A 21240-nucleotide genomic window follows, 5' to 3' on the forward strand; every position below is an offset into this window, starting at 1 on the left:
GTGTGGCTTCCCCTTTTTTTGTTGACAGGTCTTGGTATTTTGCAGTGCCTTTCCGAGATAACTGCCGCAGTGCTGTAAATGAGGTTGTTGATTGTCGTTAAGGGACATTGTGGTCTTTCTCCTTTTTTGTCATTTATTGCAGGTAGTATGGTTTCTGTCAAAATTTTGTTCGCTACTGCAATATCAGTTTTCAGTTTCTTTGTAATTTGTAGGTCAGGTAAATTCACTCTGTCATTTATATCCAATGTGGAGTTCATTCGGTCGATAATTTTATTTTTGATCTCCAATTCTAATTCCGTGTCCATGTCATCAACGTTAGGTGATGTTGGTTCATTCGGGTGCCCGATGGTGTTTTGTGATTCTACCACTGGGATGTTCAGGTCTTCAAGTGGTTGTTGAGGATTCAGGTTATCTTGGCCTAATTGAAGTTCTAGTGCCTCAGAGTTTTCTGTGTTTTTGTTACAAATTTCGCTCTCGATTTCTGCGAGTTCTTGTTCTGATAATTTTTTCATTACACAGCGTCTCATAGTTGCCAGGGTATTGGCAGTCATGGTTGGAGAGTTGTTTGTTCTCTCTTTCCATTTTTGAAAAGTTCCTTCGGTTACTCCTGCCGAGTTTTCAAGTTTGGCTAAGAAGTAACATCTCATTATTTCTTTATACTCTTCTTTACTCCATCTGTGTCTCTTCTTTTTTTCTTTTGCAGCAGAGCTTTTTTGTGAGCCACAGTTCGGTGTTGCACAGGCGCCATGTTGAGAAATATCTTCTCTTTGGTGTTCCTGTGTGGTCGGAGTTGAGGAGTCCTCTGGGGTCATCCGCTTGGTCCCACGGCGGGTACGTCCAGGTGCAATATATCCAGATCGTTTCGCAGGCATCCACAGTAGTGGTGCGTCAGTTCAGAAGTTAGGTTAATTTAAAGTAATAATTAATCATTATTAATTAATTTCTTAATACAACCAAATACTCCATACTTGTTATTATTATTATTATGGTAAAAATTAGTAGTGGCGCTTATCTCCCGTAAGGGTCTGGTGCGCCATGGTCTGTAATCACCTTTTGGTATAAGTTACTTTGAAACGCAATTCATCCACGGCTATATACGGATCAAAGATTTAATCAAGGATTCTACGAGATGATATCACGAATTCAGCCACATGGGTTAATAGCTCCGGTTGGACCAAGAGGTTATAAGTCGTGAATTGCACAGTTCAGTAGAAAATGGTCGACGGTTTCGGCCATATTACAATGAAGACAGAACGGGGTATCTGAACATCCTATTCTAAACAAATGAGCGTTAAGCCTACAGTGGCCGGATTGCAGACGTAACATGATGACCTCAAATTGCCGATATGCATGCATTGACGGGAATTTAGTTGAAATGCAACTATGGAAACGCTTATAATGCATCCCTTTATCTTCAAATGCGTACAGTTCCTGCGAAAGAGTTCGCGAATGTTGGCGGACAAGGGACTTGGCGCCTCCGATAGTCACCTCGGGGAGCTGACGATTGGCGGCAGACAAGGCCGCTGATTTTGTAAGACGCCGCCTATGCCGGAGGTCGGCAATCCCCGTCACGCGTGCCATTTGTGTCACGCGAGATGATGTTTCATGGCACGCCAAATGATTTGACGCACACGGTATATTATAATAATGTTTGTAGCAAAACGTGTAGAAAAACGTGTAACATAAGTTTTCAAAATGGAAAAAGCTCGTAGACGACCTAAAATTATTTCGTAAATCAACATAAAATAGAGTCTTTTGGGCAAATTTTATTTATCTTGATTTTTTTACTCTTGAGTTACAGGGTTCTGATTACTTGGTTATGCTGTGAGAAACCCCCAAAATATCTATGCCGGCACCTAGTATTGTATGAAACCGTTTGTATGCTTCAGTCTAGGAGTGTATAGTTGCATTCTGTGGGAGCATGACTATTTTATGAACTGGCATTTGGGCGATGGGTATCTTCACACTAGGAGTCACGACATATAGGCATACCGCTTCGGGCAACATGCGACCATGCGACGCCGTGCGTTGTGTGTGCTGCCGAAATGATTTGCGGCGATGAAACGATGAAAGCTTAAAAATATAATCGTCGCATGTTGGCCATAATGTTCGACACTGCTCAGGCGCGGAATAGTCTATCGCTCGCAGCATGAGGCGCAACTATCAAATGAGACCCGCAGAGGTAAAAATGAGTCCCGTATCGAAATGAGACTTTGGAACCGTGTTACTGTCACAAAAATATATATTATTTGAGTTTCGTCTGATACGTGTAAGTTTTTCCAATATATCTGGAGCAACGATAATTTTACCGCGATCTTTGGAGCTTTGCAGACAAATCTAGTGTCAGACCAACCTAAATGTGATATCAAACCGACTTGTATGATGGACATATTTTTCATCTTGATCTGGCCATATCCTCGTAACATCTTTGATAGCACTATCACTTATTAGCTATGGTACCGATCACAGTGGACTTGGAAACGAACACGGCAACCACAGAAAATCGATCATTACTCGACTAAAATTAAATGATGAAAATATTACGTATACGTATACATTAGGCGGTAGTTCTAGTGCGGTAGCAACCAAAATTTATACCCTTCGTGACCAATGCTCTAAGAATCACTGGCGTAACCGATGGCGCAACTAGCTTAAAATAAGCGGTTGGTGGGAACCCTTGCTTGAAACGTTCAATATGACAAAATTAAAACGGTTTGGCACGCAAGACGGCATGGTTGTAACCAAGTCACAAGGCACCGAGTCACAAGTCAATCTCACTTTTACAGTTTTGACTCGAGTCATTTTTAATCCACCACCGAGTCAATTCCGAGTCCAAGTCAGCGAAAAAAGGGTCGAGTCCGAGTCACGAAATTATACGACTCGAGTCGAGTCCAAGTCATTGTGTTGACTGTTCAGCTTCTTGTTAAAGTCTTGTTAAACTAACTTTCTATAACTGTGTTTGGTGATATCGAATGGTTCGCATTTATAATATACTAATTTTCCTCACCATTAGCAGTTTCTGGTCGCATTTTCAAGTACCAGTACCAATAGACGAAATCCCAATAGTTTGGTTACTTTACCATTCTTCAAAATTACAATGAAATGTAGGTCTTGGCCGAAGAAGGCCTGGTCATCGATGACAATGACTATTGAGATGTATAAATGTATGGTAGCAGTATTTGAAGACGGTAGGTCTAAAATAACTTGTTATAATGATATATTTTACTGATCCAAAATATTCAGTTCACAAAGTTGCAGGTGCTATCACACTGGCTGTCCCAGCCTTCTTTTCCAATTATCGCGATGAAACTACGTTCTTCATATAGATCAGAGGTTCCCAACCTGTGGTACGCGTACCACTAATGGTACGCGAAGGTCTTCCAGGTGGTACGCGAGTAGATTCTGTTTTTTTTTTCGACCGAAGGGAGTTATTACTTCAGTTGGGGTTGATTTTGAGTTTTTGAAGCCGTCGTCGTCGTGGTAAGGTACGTCGAAGAAACGAAACAGACTTGCTGCGCCCATGCATAAGTTTTGATGCTCTGTGCGCATAGTGTCCTATACTGCGAGCAAACGTATATGCCACGCACCGACCAGCTAGTGGCAAATTAACAAATGCAGCCATCGCCAAATTGACTTTTGCTGTTTGTTGTTATTTCATTATGTTGTTCTACTTGTGACCGGGAGTGAAAGACAATTCCATGCATCCGATCAACCTTGGCTGATAATGCCTAGTTGGATAAAATTTGTTATTAAACCTCGCACGGGTCAAGTACGTGATTATGACGTCATAAATGGTGGTTGTAGGTGGTACGCGAGCACTGCCTGAAACCTTGAAATGGTACGTGGACGGAGAAAGGTTGGGAACCACTGATATAGATCAATGATTCTCAAGAGCTATACGCTCCTATGGTTGCGTGCGACGGGCAACAAAATTTCCTGCGGCTCTTACCAAAGAAAGCTTAAATATCAATGATCATGGTTTATCGTCGAGAAATTACTTCATGATTGAAACTAAATCTAAATTTTACTGTTACATCTACGGAAGCAAGTCGAAAATTACCAAATCTTCCTTTTTGTGGAACACATAATAATAATAACCAGCAATATTATGCTTTATTTGGATATCAGACTCATCTTGCGTCAATCGCGCCAAGATATTCTCGGTCGCATGATGGCTTCGCGGTCACAGTAGCCTATGCCACTGAGCTATATATGCCTTGTCTATGTCTTGTCTATGTCAAGCTCAAAACCGTTATTATTCTTAAACAATTTAATCCGACCAATAAATCACAAGATTGCGATACAATGAAATAATATGAAGATGTCCAAACGACTTAGAGCAGTCTTTGAAATCAGACTCCCATCTAGGCGTAGGCGATGTAAAGATGAGGCATATAGACACTGAATGAATAGCAATCGAAGATAAATAACGTAAGAGGATAAGCGACAAGAACAACAATCGAACAGAAAATATGGACATCACCAGTTTCAACCACTGTGCGGCGCATATTTTTCCATAATCACAGAGATTGTATTATTTTCATCGGCTCAAGGCACACAATGTACATTATGTACAATTGTACAATCTATACCACGCGCGACTTAATGTGTTGATTACATCGCAGATACAGTTAAGGAGGATGTCGAAATGACAACTTTATACGGTCTATTAATCCGACACCCATCTTGCCCTAATGCCCCATGAAATAGTCGATCTTGAGCTTTCGACTGCCTTTTACTTTACCGCTTTCCTTGTTCCCTTCCTCTTCCAAATGAATACTAGTCCGCCTTCAAGATTGCCGGACCATAACCGAACATATCGATCTTGCCTTCCGCCACATGCCACCTCATTTTGTCACTTGCCTTTTATACTCTCTGCTTTACTTTTCATTTTGTGTTCATGCCTTTTTTTACATCGCTTGGGCCCAGGTCCAGGTGGGTGTCTGGTTTCAAAGACTTCTCCAAGTCGTTTCGACACCTTGCTATCTTTTCATTGTATCGCAATCGCAGTGTTGTGGTGTTTTGAAATGATGCAAATATTACTAAAATGATAGTGACAGTGACACTGATTTTGAGAGAGAAATACAATACTAGTATTTTGAAACAACACAGTCTGTTCTAAAATAGGGTTGCCATATTTTTTCAACAGAAATTCCGGGCGCTCTTTAGCGCCCACTAGGGGATTTCAAAATGAGGTATCAGCACATTGTTGATCAATATGACGTCACACTAGCAAAGCTAGTTCTATACAGCACGAAAATTGCGATACAATGAAAAGATAGGAATGTGTCGAAACGACTTGGACTAGGGGAGACCAGGGACAAATGTAACACGGGGTAAATGTAACAATCGACCCCACCGCTAGTAGGATGGAGAAATCACATTGAAATTTAGAGTGCACGTGCAGCAGTTATGTCTCCCAACATACCTAAAGTTTCGTTGAGCGACGACGCGAAACCCCGAAAAAATTTGAAAAAATGACATTTTGGACACTTGAATAAATATTTTCTGGTCTGGAATAATTTGTTCGGACGAATTACCTCAAGTGGTTACAATGTAATATATGTAGCTGGAACAATGTTACCATCGTCTACCGTGATGATGGGAAAACTAGAACTTGCGTCGACGGGAAGGTACCATACTGAGACAATAATCATGGTCGAGCGTGTCAGGAGCAATTGTAACACGCTGTTACTTGTATCATTTTCGCTGAGTTTCATCATCATCATCATTGGTTTATTAGCAATTTTATCAGTTCAATACACCACAAAAATGCGATACAATGAAAAGACAGGAAGATGTCGAAGCGACAAGGAGTAGTCTATGGAATCTGACACCCACCTTGGCCTAGGCCAGAGGTCTCAAACACGCGGCCCGCGAGAGCATTTTGTGCGGCCCTCTACGGCATTTTGGAATTTCAAGTATTCGACAATATATTCCAGTGCCACATATCTTTTTTAGATATAATAACTTGAGGTTCACCCAAACACTGCTATAAAAACACTGAGATCTCAACAAGCTACACTATCACATCACTTTTAAAAGCTACCATGCGGTAGAGGATCAGCTATTACGTCACATTTCTAGTTCACGATGATAAAGCATGGTCCGTTGATGATTCGTGACTGAAAATTGTGATTTGGTTTTGTGCGATCTTTCGTAAAATTACTCGATTTCGGATTGACTGCGTGATTAAATAAAAATTACCCGAGTTGAGTCGAATCAAACGTTAAAATCGGAGAAGGACTTGCGACTCGAAACGGTGACTTGGCAATCCTACGGATGCAACAATCTATGAAACTGTCATGGGGAATAGTAATATATCAAAAGGTCGTATAGCTTGCGTTGCGTAGGGTATATATAGCTATCTAATCATGTCAGTATGGCAACCATCGGCATTATGCGACCCCCGCGACGTATAGTTGGTTACATGCTTGGTGTTTTCCGATGTCTTTATCCATGTTATTATCGGTGGCAAGTAAGGTATAGTAGTACGCTCCACAGCTGTAACACCAATGAATTCATCGGTGATTGGACATTTCTATTCCATGGGTTCTTACACATCATGGGGTACGAGATGCATTGTGGAATTAGGCCTATATTCAACTGAACAAATAATTATTTGAACAAATAATGCCCGGCATAAAAACAATTTTATTCAAATATTTGAAAATATGATTTTCCGTGTCAAGCGTGAATAACACAATAGTAAATTACATTTCCATGAAGTTTGTGGAATGCCTGTCTTCAAGCTCCCGTCAAACAAGGCCTACTTGGAAATTCTGCGTTGAACATCCCTATTATTGGTGGTGCGGCCCGCGGCGTCATTAAAACTAAGAAATTGGCCCGCGAGCACATTTGAGTTTGAGACCTCTGGCCTAGGCGATGTAAAGAGGAGGCATGCACACTGAATGAAAGTAAAGAAGATAGTATAGAAAAAGAATGCGACAAGAAATAGGGCGGCATGTCATGGAAAGCGAGATCGATAGGTCAGTCGTGGTCCGGGTAATCTTGAGGATGGACCACACTTTGGTCTCCACGGAAACCCCGTTCCATGGTTTACTGCTCTCAAGACGTTATCTCATTATCCGGAAAATCGTACTGACTAGAACACCGGATAGCAACCGCAGTCGGTGTTCAATGCAACACTGTCGAGTGTGGATTCCATGAGCCAGTCTCAGGGGTTCCATGGAGGTCAAGACCCACACTCAGCTGAGATCTGATTCGTATTGATCTTTGCAATCATTAGCTGCATGCAATTAGGCCTGGTCAGTAGCGGAATTGTGACTATTGTGATTGTTAAATTGTCTGCGGTAGCGTCAGTGTTGGGATGACTCGAGTCATGACTTGACTCGAGTCAGACTCGAGTCAACTTTTCCGTATGACTTGACTTGACTCGAGTCACTTTGCAGAAGTGACTTGATTTGACTTGACTCGGCGCTTCAGAAATGTGGATTGACTCGTGACTCGAAGCAAAATTTACGAGTCAATTTCAAGTCATCAATAAGTAAATGCGGTGTCGATTTTATCACTGTATCATGTGTATGCTCGGATTATTCGCGATACGCCGGTACCACTTTGTGACAGCAAACAGTCTTTCACTGATCGTACGTTTCACAAGTCCTCCATTGTTACATCACAAATAAATTGGCCGCAAACGAAATGATCACAGCTTACGCTGCCGTAGTAGTAGTAGATTAATACCAACGTATCTCTGTTTGGTAGACGGCTCAATGCTTACATTGCGCAGTATGTTCACCATTATCAAACCTCTTGTATGATTTAAATCGAATGAATATAACCATGGGTTTATATTCTCACGAATGTGTGAATGGGTAGTGTATTCTACCATATGAATTTGTTTGAACTTCTCGAGGCTTCGTATTCGATCATCTATTTTGGCTGATAATAACAGACTGCAGCACGTAACTGTATACAGTTACTCACGTATTTTATTAGCAGTTCTGCGTATGCGTGTTCGATACAACGCCTTTTTGCATGTCGATTTAACTTTATATTCTTTGTTTGATTCAAGATAAATGGCTAATTAATCTGTCTTTCACACAGCTGGCAAAATGTTATGACTTTGAAATTTGAATCATCACTTCGAAAATTCAATTTGACTTGAATTGTGACTTGACTCGTGACTTTACTTCACTTGACTCGACTTGACTCGAGTCACCTCAAAAAATCGAGTGACTTGACTTGACTTGACTCGAGTCACCTTCGAAAATCGATTGACTTGACTTGACTCGAGTCAAAATCTGCAATGACTCGTGACTCGAAGGTAGTGACTTGATCCCAACACTGGGTGGCGTACCAGGGGAGGTTTGAGTTCCAAATCGAAACTCCGTCCTTCTGAAATGCCATTCTATCTCCAATATCTATATTCTTATCAAGCAATTGGTATTGGCGCTGTTACGTTTCGACCAAACAATACGATGACAATTTCCAAGGTGACACCTCGCATTTCTGTACTGGTGTCTGTGAAAGAACAACAGAAGACACACTGACTTACAATACAAATTCATTTTAATCATGGTGATTTTTTTACGTAAAACACGGAAGATTTTGACGTAAAAATGAACATATTGTCATTTTTTACGTTAAAAAACTTGATTTTAACAAAATATTGCCCTCATGTATGTAAATTAAGTGTTTTCGCACATAATGTTAGAATTGTGCTATCTCGTTGGAATGAAGTAATTTGGATTGAAAACAAACTTTATTTTAACGAAATCTGGACCTGTAGAATTCAAGTAGGAAGTAGTTACATCACGCGTTATGGAAGAAATAATTAAAATATGTTGCAGAACAACGAAAAATACTTTCCGAGATTCTGTCCCTACTAAGAATGAATTGCAAACATCTACGATACAAACAAAATGCAGGTTACAAACATTTTTTTACTTTGTAAACAATTTTGACAATTTTTTGACCTAACGCTACAATTTTGACAAATTTTTTACCTTTTATGCAATGTCAAAAAATCGCCCTCACTGTAATGTTTCCGTTTTGATACATCAATGGTTTTTGTTCTTTGAACCCTTTTTTGATGCATTGTTAAATTTGCGCAACTGTCGTACGTTAAATCGGAATAAACTTTCCCTATTCGCGGTTGGAGTGAAAGTCGTCTGATTATACGGAAACCATTAATCATGGCCAGTTCACCTGAACAGTTATTCGGAACGAAATGCAAGTGGGCACTTAAGAGTGTGTTCTCCATACCGTTAATTTACGGGTCGTATACGGCTCAAGGTCGTAGCCAGAAACAACAATTGAGGAGGGGACCAAAACATTTAATGAGCTAAATGACCCCCTTCATTTTATGGAGAAATATAGTAATAAAACGATGGTCTTGGGCCCTTATTGGAGGACCTGCCTTGGTGTCTTGGTGTGTCTTTTTGGCGTTGAACAGCTGATGCCTAATTGTTCCGCACCGCAGGCAGCACAAAACAATGCAGTTAGATTAAGATCTGTACATCATGCGTATTTTTATTCAGGCTTATTTTTGATGTTTATTTATCGGGAGACGCGTGTACTCGACAATTATATAATCTACTTACGCTTTATTTCAAACTGGAATACATCTGCCCAACAATACTCCACCTTATGTTAATTAACCAAAATTTCGGGGAGCATGACCCATTTAGGTCCCTTCTGGCTAAGCCTATGATACGGCTTACCATTTACCCCCAATTACTTACTCAATACTGATCTTGTGTGATTAATTGAGGTTACTATACGTCCAGAATATTGTAACCCTATATTAAAACTGTTCGTACATCAGTGTTGGGATCAAGTCACTACCTTCGAGTCATGAGTCATCTCGAGTCATTGCACATTTTGACTCGAGTCAAGTCAAGTCTATCGATTTTCGAAGGTGACTCGTGTCAAGTCAAGTCACCCGTTTTTTGGAGGTGACTCGAGTCAAGTCGAGTCAATTCAAGTCAAGTCACGAGTCAAGTCACAATTCGAGTCAAATTGAATTTCGAAGTATGAGTGATGATTCAAAGTCATTACGTTTTGCCAGGTGTGTGAAAGACAGATTAATTGGCCCTTTATCTTGAGTCAAATAACCAATATAACGTTAAATAAACATGTAAAAAGACGTTGCATAGCCCACGCACACGTAGAACTGCTATTAGAATACGTGAGTAGCTGTACAGTTACATGCTACAGTCAGTTGCTATCAGCCAAAATGTAGGACCGAATACGATGCCCCGAGAAGTTGAAACAAATTGATGTGGTACGATTGCCACACAATAGCCATCTTTACATCCCTAAGAAAATAAACGCACAGACTATACTTGTTCGATTTAAATCATACGAGAGTGTTGGCAAAACTGAGCAATGCGCAACGTGAGCATTGAGCCGTCTAAGAAACAAAGACACATTGTTATTTGATTAATCTACTACTGGTACGACAACGTAAACTGTGATTGTTTCATTTGCGGTCAATTTATTTGTGATGTAGCAATGGAGGATCAGTGAATGACTGGTTGCTCTCACAAGTGACACCGGCGTATCTTGAACAATTCGAACATACAAAAGATACATTGATTTATTCGACATTGTTTACTTAATGACTTGTAATTGACTCGTAAATTTTGTTCCGAGTCACGAGTCAATGCAGATTTCTAAAGCTCCGAGTCAAGTCAAGTCAAGTCATTTTTGCGAAGTGACTCGAGTCAAGTCAAGTCATACGAAAAAGTTGACTCGAGTCTGACTCAAGTCAAGTCATGACTCGAGTCATCACAACACTGTCGTACATGTCACTATGTGCAGTGTGCACGCCTATTTTCAACATCCGTTTTGGAGTATAGGGTGTGTTCCGTAGAAGTGTTCCACCAGGGATGTCTACCTTCTTACCAATAGCAATAGTGGACGGCAGTGTTCGGCAGACAGCAGGCTTTGCGGATCATTTGAATTTAGGATTCATTACGCAACAAGCAAAAAAGTGGTATCAATCACTAAATCAGTGTTTCTCAAACGGGGGAGGGGGTGAAGGCATCTGAAGGAGGCGGGAAGCAGCGGTCAACTGATAATTTTTATCGTGCTCCGAGCGATTTACCTCCAAATCACACTTACTTCTCTATATATAGTCCTAATTTCATATTTTAGAATTCTCTCGTCAACAGTAATAACGTTCCATGCCATCAAACTATCTGTTGAGGTTGCCAGCGTCCCGGTTAGATTTTATTATATGACGATAAGAGGGGTGAGAAATCTTTCACTATCAAAAAGGGGGGCGTGTCAAAAAAGTTTGAAGGACTTGGAATGTATCTCTACATAGCATTGCAATCACGTGATGTTTTGGATTGTGTAGCAGGCTTTGTAAAGTTTTATAATTAATGAAACATATCATACTAGTAAAGAGAACACGATACGATATTCACGTTTACTGGAGTATTTTTAGATTTACAATACTACAGCGAGGGGGATAAGCCCACATGGAGGTATATAATCTTACGTTGTGTAACCACTGAGCTATTGTTCTATACTGCTTACAGCTTGCGTAACGCTATATGGTCTTTGTTCCATGTAATACATACCTTATCGGCACGTGAATAATACACTGAATTACTCCTGTATAACATTATTACAGTACATTGTATATAGGCCTACTATGAATACTACGTGACGAGCACAATGGCGAAATTGCACAGTAATCATTTATCACCTGCTCATTGAGTACCACACCGTTCGCTGGCGATACTCACCTCGCCTGTGATCAAATGCGCAAAGTGCATGAGTGGACGGGTACCATTTATGCAAAATCCCAATTATTGGTCCCGAACTCCCGTAACAACCTTGCCGTAGACATCTCTAGTTTTGAATTGATGATGAAAATACTACTTCTAATAAAACGAAAACGAACCAAGACCAGAATTGAATATCTGCGCGGAGGCGCGCTCCCTCTGCCAATTGCACTAGAAGTATGCAATCTCGTTTCAATTGTAAAAGTACGTACCCGTTGACGTAGTATAATCATGCGAAGACAATTTCGTCGACTGTATCCCGCCAAAACATTTAGGATTACTTTGTGAGGCTTCAAAAATGAATTGCCAGGCACGTATATAAAAATGTCACGAGTGCTTGACTCAGTGGAGGGCAACTTTTATAGTTCACGTTATACGGGCGTCTTTTTTGGGGCAACACACTTATCTTTCTAAAACGAGTTTCAACGTGGAGTTTGTCATATGGCAGAATGTGGTCGGCTGCATTCTTGCCTCAGCGTACCCGTGCGATAATACTATCACGGTACACCAATGAGACAGAGGAGACTCGTATTCGAATGAATGCGGAACAAAAACAAATCGCTACAATTTCAGCGAAAATTAGTGTGACATCTGTCTGTACGCACTGAGTGGAAGCCAATAAAGTGCTCTAGGTCTATGTAAGGTTTTTGACTAGCGTAGATTGTTGTTGTTCGTTTATATTCATTGTGTTTTCGACCACAATGATCATTTACACCAGCCCAATATTATTTTATTATGATTCCGCAGTTGTCGACGTATATAGTACAGCGCGGTTCTCGACTTAACAAAGACATCAGTTACGTAGATCAGGTGGCGACGAGGTGCCCAGATCAAATAAACTTCCAGCACTTGGGAAGAGATTATAGAATCACCGACAAGATAGCGTAATGGTTAAGCGTCCGGCTTCTTGATTGGAAGGTCGTGGGTTCGATTCCCGGCCGGGTCAGACCAAAGACCTGATTAGTAACACTGGTATCCATGGCTTCCCTGCTTGGCGCTCATGCATTACTGGGATAGCATGGAGGGGTAGTGCATGACTTAGAAAGCTGTAAAGGCTATATCTGCGCTTCCTTGTCCAGCGGCATATGCACATCATGTACTCATGGTATGCATATGCGCAGATCGCGTGTATGTGTATCATGAGTCGGTGTATATGCCTCAAAAACATCAGGGACAAAAATAAACTACGACCTTTTCTTTCCTTTCGACCTCGATCGCAGATGGAGCCTGCAACCTATTAGTGTTGCAGCTGTGGGTCTTCCGTAGATTTTTCCATGGCTGTGGTGATGTCTTCTGACTTTTTTGAAAGTGTCCTTGGAGAACGTCCAAATATCCTGTTTTTTAGATTTTGTCTTCTTTTTTGAGATTATTGGTTAAATATAGATAAAAATTCGATTGAGATACAGTAAATCGCGCTGCAGTAACGCTCCGGCGGTTATGTCGGGAGCTGAGCCGGAAAGTTGACCTTTTTTTTTATTTATTTTTTCAGTCAACCAACTGATAATGTGAAAGAAAACTGCATTTTGGGAGCTGAGCAGGAAAGTTGACATTTTTTTAGTCAACCGACCACGAAGTGCAAAAAAAGTTACCATGTGTCCTCTTTTCAGATTTCCAAAATATGGTAACACTACTATGTATATAAATAGCCTCATAACGACAGCGTCAATTGGTGGAATACATCTTAAAGGGAACAAATCAATGGCTATATACTTCTAGAATGCTGCCCGTGGGTAGCAGTATCTCTTTCCAAGCCCTTCTGGTATGGGCATGCGCATGGTAAACTTGGATCAGGCGCACCAATTTGACAACTAACAATACATATAACGTTATGATCAGGACAGACTTGGACAACTAGATAATTATTATAAAAGTTGTCTGATTAACGGTACACTGATTAGAGCGAAATTCCGGTTTAATCTAATCTAATTTGTGAGGTATATTTATGGTCTAATCCAGCGATTCTGAAAATATGGGTCGCGATGAGTGCGACTACATTAAAAGATTGCTAAATTTCTTCGCGCGATATCCAGTGCTTGGTTTGTACATATACAAGGTCACTGCATAAGTGAGACACGCAGAAAAGTCGTTGCCACAATGGAGGGATCATTAAAATATGCTGACCTTTGAATTACACAAATTGGTCTGATGTATAAGATTTGTTTGGTTTCTCTGGAAAGATCTAATTTGTGCGGTCGTAACTCCGCAGCCGATGTTTTTTAATACGCTTAATTTACAGAAATGGGGTGCGAAACGGTATTTCGAAGATGCTCGTTCCGCCCGCGCCGGAACACATGAAGACATGCGGTGAAACGCCTGATAAATCCGATAAAACTTTGACCCAAAATGACCGTTGCTGGTTGGCCAAAACCTTCAATCTTGATTGTCCGATCTTCGAGATGGTCGGCACCGAATAGTCTCGTCCTTGCAATTTGAGCTCCGCAATATAAATGTGATGCCCGTAGAGGAAAATAATGCACCCCGATTCGAAATCGCGTGCGTCACACAGGTTTCATAGAACTGAATTGCGTACAACTGGTAGTCTGCGCCTTCTCTATTTCATACAAGCCCGTAAATACGTAGCATGCTAACATTAAAAATGTATTGATTTCTATGCGTGAGGTTTGGGTCGCGAGCTGAAATAACCGCAGATTTACTCGCGGTGCAAAAAGCTTACGAGCCACCGCTCTAATCTAGTTTCTGGTTTTCCTGAAATGGAACAGAACTAGGCTTGCATTCAAAACAAAAATCGATTTAAAACAAAGATGTTTTAAACAAGGCCCTTGTTTAAAACATGTTTTTGTGCTTTTTTGTTTTGTTAAAGCCATACAGTTACGAATATTCAATTGTGACGTCATAATGGCAATACATTGACAATTGAAAATATAGGGTAAATACAGCTCCTTTGACGAAATATCTACGTACTATAGCCGTTGAACCGACTATTTTGAGAGTTCCAACCACCCCATATAATATACGTCGGCTATGTCGGGTGGAAATAGTACGTAGGCCCATACAAGAAGGTTTATTGGAAAGTATTTACACAATTATGGCCTGATTTCACAACTTGAAAAAAAGACAATTTTTTTTTTGAAAAAGGCCTTCGTTTAAACATGCTTTAAACAATGTCTTAGCTGTATAGCGCGAAACGAGCCACGTTTGCTGAACAGACATTTGCAATTCTCATGCTTATGAGAATGATATAACTGAACTTGGTTCAATTTTCAAGTTTTCGCTAATTCTAGTCCAATCCCTTAAAAGCTGTGGAGCTATAAGTCTAATCCAATCTTGAAGAACCTGCGCAGCTAGGATTCTAATTCTAGTCTAATTTGGAATAGATGTAGCTATAATTCAAATCTAATTAGGAGAAGCTGAAGTTTCCAGTTGTCAGACTCTGGATTTGGATATGCATCTGCCAACGGGTAATATAAAATCTCCCTTCCTTACCCCAAGCCCGCCCTACATAAGATATCAGATGCAGGCCAAATCTATTGGAAATGTACCCCTCACAATGGGATATGACGTGACAAGCTACCTATGGCATAAAGAACCTTCCAGCCTTAGCAATCAGGGTAGATCAAAACGAAATCGTGCATGATAAATATTCAGCGAAAGAGCAAGAGCAATAAATAGCACATACACACCAATAAATATTACATACACAATATAGGATTCAGTGGAACTCAATTTTCATAAGCTGTTTATATCTGTGATCATAGCTAAGATGTTAAGCACATCCATTATGTCCACAGTAAGACGTGAAATACAAAATTGAAGAACTATCGAGCTATAATATAGAAATGTGCTTGGTAGTGTTCGAAGCTTAATCTTTTTCATGTGTATTCTACTTGCAGTAGCCTGTGTACGATGTCTAATTGAAAATTGAAACGATGATTTTATGTGGTTTTATAAGTATTATAGTGAGATATAAATATTGAAACAGTAAAAAAGAAAATAATCAACATTTTTTGACAATGTTCTAATCCATTACAGGAACCATCACTGTCAAGTACACTACGATGGACAGATTCCTTTCGACAACATCTGAAACGTGATACTGTTCAACGCATTTAGATTCAGCCATCAGTTTTCACTCGTTTGGGAGAATAGCTTTTGCTGTTTTTCCTCGACTTATCGGCTACTGCGGCAATAAGGGCAGCGCCCTTTCCGCTTCCATCGTAGGATAGCGCAAACTTCACTGTGACACCACTGCCCTCGGTTAGTTGGTCTACTTTAAACGCGAGGTTCGTAGCGAACGTCGGGTGCTTTTTGTAAACAGTGCCATCGACGCCGACAGTTAATTCCATTTGATCTTTTTCCGGATAGTTATTTTTGATTTTTCTGGCAATCGCAGCAATTCCGGCCGCACACAAGTACGCGGCGCGCGTAGAAACCGCCTCGCAGACATATTCGACTATCTCACAATCCGCATGCATAGCGCCGAGATCCATGTTGTACAAAATGTTCTGGATGGCGGTAAATCCGTTTTTGACGTTCCTCTCAATCTGAGACACGTAAGCGGTCTCAAACTTTCCGGGAGTTTTCAAGTTATCAGAAAACTCTCCATTGAAAAGTACATTCTGTTCTGTAAGCTTGCAGAGAACGAGACGAACTATTTCACCAAGATACATTCCGCTGATCATTTTTTCGTAAAGTTGTTTGCCTTTATTGACTGAATTTTCGTCAAGTTCGCGATCATACCCATTTCGGATATCATCCAACACACCATCGTCTCCAAAAGCCCCCCATTCCATATTAATGCACATGTCACCTTCACTTTCAGGGAGTACCTGAACATTTTTCATTTTGTCCATGTAGCAACAGTTCGTGCCAGTGCCAACAATAAGACCTACAAGGCAGTCACTGATGTCATGCGCACAGCTCATCATTGTGCCGACAGTGTCGTTGACTAAAGCCAAGATTTCAAGCTTCAAATCCCCACGACGCTGAATTGCTTCGCGCATCATAGTGACAACATCTTTACCTTCGACACCAGGCGCGCTGAACCCTTTTGTCCATGTAATTAAGGTGGCGGAATCAAGTTGGTGCTGTAAGCAAGGGAACGAGAATGTAAATCCAACTGGTAAGTGTTTGTCACTCATGTCAAGACGGTGTAGAAATTCTGCCATGCATTCGGCAATGTGGTCGAAAAGTTTATCTCCAGGACCAGTGATGATTCCTTGAGGCATTTTGTAAATTTGACTGTCCATCTCCGCTTTTTCGCCGGCCCGTAAAGTTACTAGTAGCACCCTGAAGTTAGTGCCACCCAGGTCCAAGGCGATAAACATTCCATCCTCTGTACCATCTGCGATAGTCTGGACGAATGACGGCAGCATTTTAACGCTGGCCATGGGATTGGTTTCTTTGTGAAGTCCTTTATCCATTTCCTGGCCCATTCTTTTCATGACTGATTCAAGCTGTTCGTCTGATAAATGAAAGTCTTGCATAGACTGCTTAATATGAAATATTACTGACGGTGTACGTTTGAAGGCGGATTCAAAATCCATTTTTGAAGCGCATGGTTCCGCCATGTTTTTCGCAAGATTGGTAGTCTTTTTCAGTTGACTCATATTTCGTATTCGAAGTCTCGATGTAGTACTGTTCACAGATATAAATCCTCCTCGCAGTACTGATATCGTTTAATATATGACGAACGACGAGTATAGTAACCACCTAAATACCTGTCTAGAAGGGTAAAACGATCAATATACGCGTACTCACGTAGGGTCGTCTATATATAACTCAATTCATCAACAGTCTGCCTTATGAAACCGCATCAAACAGCACCAGGTATCCGTAAGAATTCGTCTATCCCCGGTCACGCCTACGATACGCCTAGTATTTCGCAACCTGTGCGGTCCAATCAAAATGCTCGCAGGACATGCGTGGCATCATGATTGGTCAACTGAGTGGGTGGTTACAAATTGGAATGAAAAATGTCGCGCCCTAATCAAAGCGTTTCAAAATGGAATGCAGTCCAAACAATAGCAGTGCTCTGTTACAACACATAGCCGTAGTAGCATAGTACATCGGAAACACCTAACGAAATTGCTGTCTGTCTCACTGCATCTTTTGTAACACACTACCTAAATACGTAACAACGTTAGGAATGGCTTCGTGTCGTCTTTCACGTACATCTGTTTGCTGAGAGATGATTCATACACATTCACTCATTCAAGACCTGATAGTAACGATGCGCGTATGTCAATGACCTAGGCAGAATGTCATTCGCTAGCTAACATTACGAAACCAATGAACACAGCGGATCATACATCCGGATCCGTGTTGGCTATCACGTATTCGAGACGGAACCTTTTCGCATGTACCGAAATACAAGCATAGAGTTAACACGAATCAGGAATCATATGTTGATCGACTCTGTCGGCGTACGATCACTTCGAACCTGCTTGCCCTTTAGCCTAGATCAGTCGGGGTCCGCGAAGCATTTTCAGGCCGCCCGCGAGACTCAAAATTTGCAAAATTATTGATAACAGATTTGTAATTTTTAAGTTCATGAAATCCCGAAGCAGTGTCGCTTCAAACTGCTAGTGCTTCAGTAAGCACACCAACATAATGGCCGTAAGAAATTAAATATCCTACTGTATAAACTCATTTTAATTGCCAATAGCCAATACAAACATATTGCGATTTGAAGATGTTTTGTTGAGGTTTGTAAAAAATAGTTTTTTTCTAGTATGTCTCAAAAAAAGTGATTAAAACCTCATCACGGAATCCATTTTCTCCTGTGATATAACGACTATTCCAGAATATCTTGAAGATGAGTTGCTATATAGAAATGACCGGTCTGGAAGTGATAACTTCATTGAAAAAATATGTTTCTCAATTTTGGTGCCATATGTTTTGATCGTGCTCAAAGGTGTCGTCGGAAGCGTCAGGCGTTAATATTACATTCGCCGCCAGCTACCTAGCCATGAGTTCAAGTTTATTCATAAAATTTCATCACTTCAAAACATCACAAGACTGGAATACAATGAAAGATATGGAGATGCCGAAACGACTAGGAGTAGTCTTTGAGATCGGACACTCACCTGGGCCTAGGCGATGTAAAAAGGAGGCATGGCTTCCGAAACAAACACCAAACCGCTCATGCCCTCCTAACAGTGGCCGAACAGTACTATGATATCTCAGAGAAGCGAAATGTGGGATGTAGCATTTTTCTCGACCTAAAAAAAGCGTTTGACTGCGTAGATCAGTGGTTCCCAACCGGGGGGGAATTCCCTCCTTAGGGGGAATTTTGAAATTTTTAGGGGGGAATCTGGCGTTGGTATTGTATCGGAAGATACACTGGGTTCACAATGTTTTTAGATTTTTATGGTATAGAAGTGTCAAGTAGAAATTAGTTCTTTGCAATTGTATGTTTCTTTGGCGGATTTCAAGCTAGGTATATGTTTAAATGCCTTCCGTAGCTATTACACTCCTGGATAAAGTGAGGCTCACGAGACGATTTCGTTGGGTCCGCCTCTCGACCAAACTGCTACTATGCAGGAAAACGTCAAGCCGAATTCAGCAAAAGGCCGCCAGTGAAATTGGTCAACTTTTTTAGCCAACATATGGGCTAACGTGAAAAACATACCGTACGAAATTCATCGATTCAACTCAAGTCCATAGCAAGCGGACTTGGTGATTTATTTTTTGTCAGCGGCTACCCGATCGGTCAAAAACAGGTCAAATTTGACTGTACTTTACCAAAGTGTAGTGCGGTCTGCATTCGCCATAGTTTGGACATATCTGAATATGTTTGGCCATAAATTGCTCAGTCAACACATGGTTGCACGTTAAAAAGCACATTTTTTTAGTCACTGGCAACTTTTTCATAGGGGGGAATTTTAGCTCAAATATCGGCCAAGGGGGGCACGAGACGAAAAAGGTTGGGAACCACTGGCGTAGATCATAAAATTCTCATCTCGAAATTGGCGCGTTACGGACTTCGGGGCCCACAACTTGAGCTCATGAAAAGTTACCTCACTGGACGCCAACAAATGGTTGCGATCTCAGACACCTTGTCCTCTCCTCACCCGGTGACCTGTGGTGTGCCCCAGGACTCAGTACTTAGACCGGTCCTTTTCACCTTATATGTCAACGACATTTTTGAAACCTCCTCATTGAACACCACACTGTTCGCTGATGATACTCACCTCCTCTCTTCCGCATCTTCGACGGCAGAGCTGGATGCCCTGACTGGTGACCAAATGCCCAAAGTCCATGAGTGGACGGCCCAGAACAACCTTTGCATAAACGCCTCGAAATCGCAATTGCTGACAGTAAATTCAAAAAATAACCTAACCGTTAATATCGCTGGTCAGCCCGTTTCCAACACAGATAATGCCAAATATCTCGGAGTTTTACTGGACTCGAACATGTCCTGGAATAGTCATATTCAGTCCCTAGAAACTAAATTATCACCGAAGTGCGGCCTGTTCTACAGCCTTGGGCGCTTCATGCCAGCATGGGTTCTTCTGATACTCTTTAAATCCTTAATTCAATCGAAGTTACATTATGACATCCTCTGTTGGGGGGCTGCCAGTAAAACTGCACTCAAGCCACTGCAGAAACTACTGCATAAAGTACTCCGAATCATAGCTAGGGCCCCAAAGGGGCCTGGCTGCCCATCAAATAAGTCGCTGCTGAAGAGATTCGGCGTCCTACACATAGAAGATATGCGGAAACTAGAAATCGCCAAGTTTATGTATCAGTTTCACTGCGGTCGTTGCCCCGAATAGTTCAATGACTTCTTTACCTCTGAATTAAAAGCGCACAAGTACAACACACGCGCGTCCACGTCGTCCAAATATCATATGATCGACCGAAAAGATCATCGCTCCATCAAATATGCCGGACCTGATGTGTGGAACAGTATCCCGCCGGCCATCCGACAGTCGACGAGCATGTCCACATTCAAGTCGAAATACAAGCAATTACTACTAAATAAATACAGTCCATCCTCAAGATTACCGGACCACGACTGACCTATCGATCTCGCTTCCCATGACATGCCGCCCTATTTCTTGTCGCATTCTTTTTCTATACTATCTTCTTTACTTTCATTCAGTGTGCATGCCTCCTCTTTACATCGCCTAGGCCAAGGTGGGTGTCAGATTCCATAGACTACTCCTTGTCGCTTCGACATCTTCCTGTCTTTTCATTGTATCGCATTTTTGTGGTGTATTGAACTGATAAAATTGCTAATAAACCAATGATGATGATGATGATGATGCACACTGAATGAAAGTAAAAGATGATAATATCAATTGACAAGCGATAAAATCAGGTTGCAAGTGACGGATATTTGCGCAAGACAGATGACGGTTGCACGATAATTGAACTAAATAGGAACTAAAACTTGAGGGTGGTCCGCGGGGTCCGTCACCAGCACCGTAACTGCCGCACCCCAAACGCCTCAATTGGGGGGGAGGCGAGCTCGAAGGGGGCCCAAAATTATTTCGTGAATTAGCATAAATCT

At 41.2% G+C, this 21240-nt stretch overlaps 2 protein-coding genes across 2 annotated transcripts in view; both read right to left on the minus strand.

Annotated features, from left to right (window-relative positions):
• LOC145439972 (titin-like) overlaps nt 1–21240 on the minus strand; it is a 515551-nt gene that overhangs the window by 471037 nt on the left and 23274 nt on the right. The gene's annotated exons all lie outside the window — the stretch shown is intronic.
• LOC145439621 (hexokinase-4-like) lies at nt 15231–17511 on the minus strand. The gene has a single exon (XM_080317132.1). It carries the CDS (start codon nt 17327–17329, stop codon nt 15836–15838), a length of 1494 nt encoding a protein of 497 aa, XP_080173258.1. The 5' UTR covers nt 17330–17511; the 3' UTR covers nt 15231–15835.

This window comes from Botryllus schlosseri, chromosome 5, assembly GCF_051294905.1.
Source record: "Botryllus schlosseri isolate E-star chromosome 5, Bs_hap1, whole genome shotgun sequence".
Classification (NCBI taxonomy): domain Eukaryota; kingdom Metazoa; phylum Chordata; class Ascidiacea; order Stolidobranchia; family Styelidae; genus Botryllus; species Botryllus schlosseri.

Coding starts and splice junctions, on each gene's coding strand:
- LOC145439621 (XM_080317132.1), bottom strand. CDS start 17,329: ATGAGTCAACTGAAAAAGACTACCAATCTTGCGAAAAACATGGCGGAA.